General features: G+C 37.7%; 1 protein-coding gene across 1 annotated transcript in view; it reads left to right on the forward strand.

Annotated features, from left to right (window-relative positions):
- The first annotated feature begins 305 nt into the window (after positions 1–305).
- The window catches only part of LOC115228948, a 34302-nt gene continuing 32247 nt past the window's right edge, over positions 306–2360 (forward strand). Inside the window, exon 1 of the mRNA XM_029799392.1 lies at positions 306–408. Within this exon, the coding sequence (XP_029655252.1) occupies positions 306–408 (103 nt within the window). The remainder of the gene's footprint in view (positions 409–2360) is intronic.

Raw genomic sequence — 2360 nt, forward strand, 5'->3', positions numbered from 1 at the left:
TAGCTATGAGGTGGCAGGCTCCGGGCTGATGCATGTGCGCGCAGTTCTTTGTTGGAATAGAACGGGCCCTCAAGAATTCCGGGTTGATGTCCGGCGTGTTGAAAGACCTCTGGGAGTGGGGCACCTCTTTGTTAAAGTAATCTTCTCCGGGAGAAAATGTTCTTGTATAAAACCAGACATGCAAGGAATGGTACTGAACATTTTGAGATGTTTTTTGCTTGTGCATGATATCTTGGCACCACCACATTCCTCAACCCACGACCCATACTGCCACTGGATATCTTGCACTGGCTTGTCTCTGGATCATGTCAGTAGAGTGGAGAAGGTCTGTGAGGCGTTGTGCAAGCCTTATTGGACCTAAAATTTTAGATTGTGAAATCGTCAGCACGGCGACTGTCCGATACCCGGGTGAGTAACAGGGAGCCGCAGCGTGGATGGAAGTTGCGGGTGTGAGCTTGGATGAAGTCGATCGCGTGTGCAATTACCTCATACATTGGCATTGCTGGCATTATGCATGGGCAATGGTCAGTGATGGTCTTACTCGGTCACGAGTGGACAACCTACATCATCATGATGTATGTATGTATGTATGTATGTATGTATGTATGTATGTATGTATTATGTATGTATGTATGTATGCATGCATGTACGTATGCATGTATGTATAAATGTGTAATATAAGATATAGATTCAGATAATCGCGCGGCTCTCACAGAAATTTCCTCATACGGACTCGGCTATCAGTCCACATAATAGTAATCAATTACAAAGAAGTATAATGTAACTGAAAATCGAGATGATCAGATCGATAAACTTATTTCATGAGGATGCTGCAGAAATATTTGGCAATCGGAAATACCTAGGAATCGAAACCTGATTGCTAAGTTTCGATAATCAAGGTTTGTGTTGGAGATCAGTGAGGTTAGCTGTCATTTAGCCATTCTGATCCCTAGAAGTAATCACTGTATCAGCACAAATGCGATTCGGCCAAATACTGACCACGCCTCAAAAGAGACTGACATTTGGACATCTGATGATCAGCAAACTGTTGTTTATAGCATCCCTTTTTCACGGACAGACAAGCTATAAATAGAACAGTTTTACCATTAGCAGGCAGTGGAGTTTGTCATCCTGCTAGACACAACCATTCACATTCCTGTTTCATAATCGCTCAGCTGTTTGTAGTAATGACATCTATTTATTAATGATAAGCTGGCTCTTTACAAATCATGTGTGTGTGTGTGTATTATTTTTGAAATGTAACATGTCTGGAATAGCATAACAATACAGAGTGGACTATGATAACTGCTATAAATAATTTAATTATTCACAGTATAATATTTCGGAATAAAAATTCCTTCTTCAGAGTTTGCTAGGAAGTAATGGAATCACAGTGACTCCATTATTTCCTTGCAATCTCTGAAGAGGGAATTTTTATATTCCGAAATATTAGACTATGAATAATTAAATTATATATAGCAGCTTTTATAGTCCACTCTGCATTGTTGTACCATTCCAGACACGTTACATTTCACAAACAATACACAATGCTTTCAGCAAGTAGAATATATATATATATATATATATATATAAAATTAATTAAGGGTAGAAATCAATATTTATCAATTAAAACCAGTGGTCTAACATATTAAAAAAATCCGAAGATTAAATATTTATATATACCAATTGAGGACTGAACACGAAAAAGTGGACAGTCAACATGCTAGATATAGACGTCAAATCGCCATTCTCCACAAAAGATTATGTTCTCAGATCAAACTCAACACCAACCCAATTATTAGCTAATTATTAGCTAATTATTAGCTGCAGGCTATTTTCTTCGGGTCTCAACGCGCCAAGGTGAAAGGCATTTGAAAAACACATTCGAATGTAATCGGTTGAACTCTACGCACATGATGATACTCCGGTATCGTTTTTGCATCTAGTTCAGCAGATTTCATTCATATCGGCCATGCTGACGAAGACTACGGGTATCCTTACGGATAATAATAGTCGAAACTGATTCAGTACATGGATGAGTATTATTTTTCGTATATTTTCACTTGTTTATTGCTTGGGTTGGTGTTGAGTTTGATCTGAGAACATAATCTTTTGTGGAGAATGGCGATTTGACGTCTATATCTAGCATGTTGACTGTCCACTTTTTCGTGTACAGTCCTTAATTGGTATATATATATATATATATAAACATTGAAATTGTTTCAGCTTCAATGTTGCGGTAATGCCGGGCAACCAGATATATAAATGGCATTCAAAATTTACGACACCTGTTTAGATAGAATTTTATTGATGTACTCATAGACTACATCATAGCATATAAACCACCATTTTCAAGTAAA

Source organism: Octopus sinensis, unplaced genomic scaffold, assembly GCF_006345805.1.
Source record: "Octopus sinensis unplaced genomic scaffold, ASM634580v1 Contig11448, whole genome shotgun sequence".
NCBI classification, from domain to species: domain Eukaryota; kingdom Metazoa; phylum Mollusca; class Cephalopoda; order Octopoda; family Octopodidae; genus Octopus; species Octopus sinensis.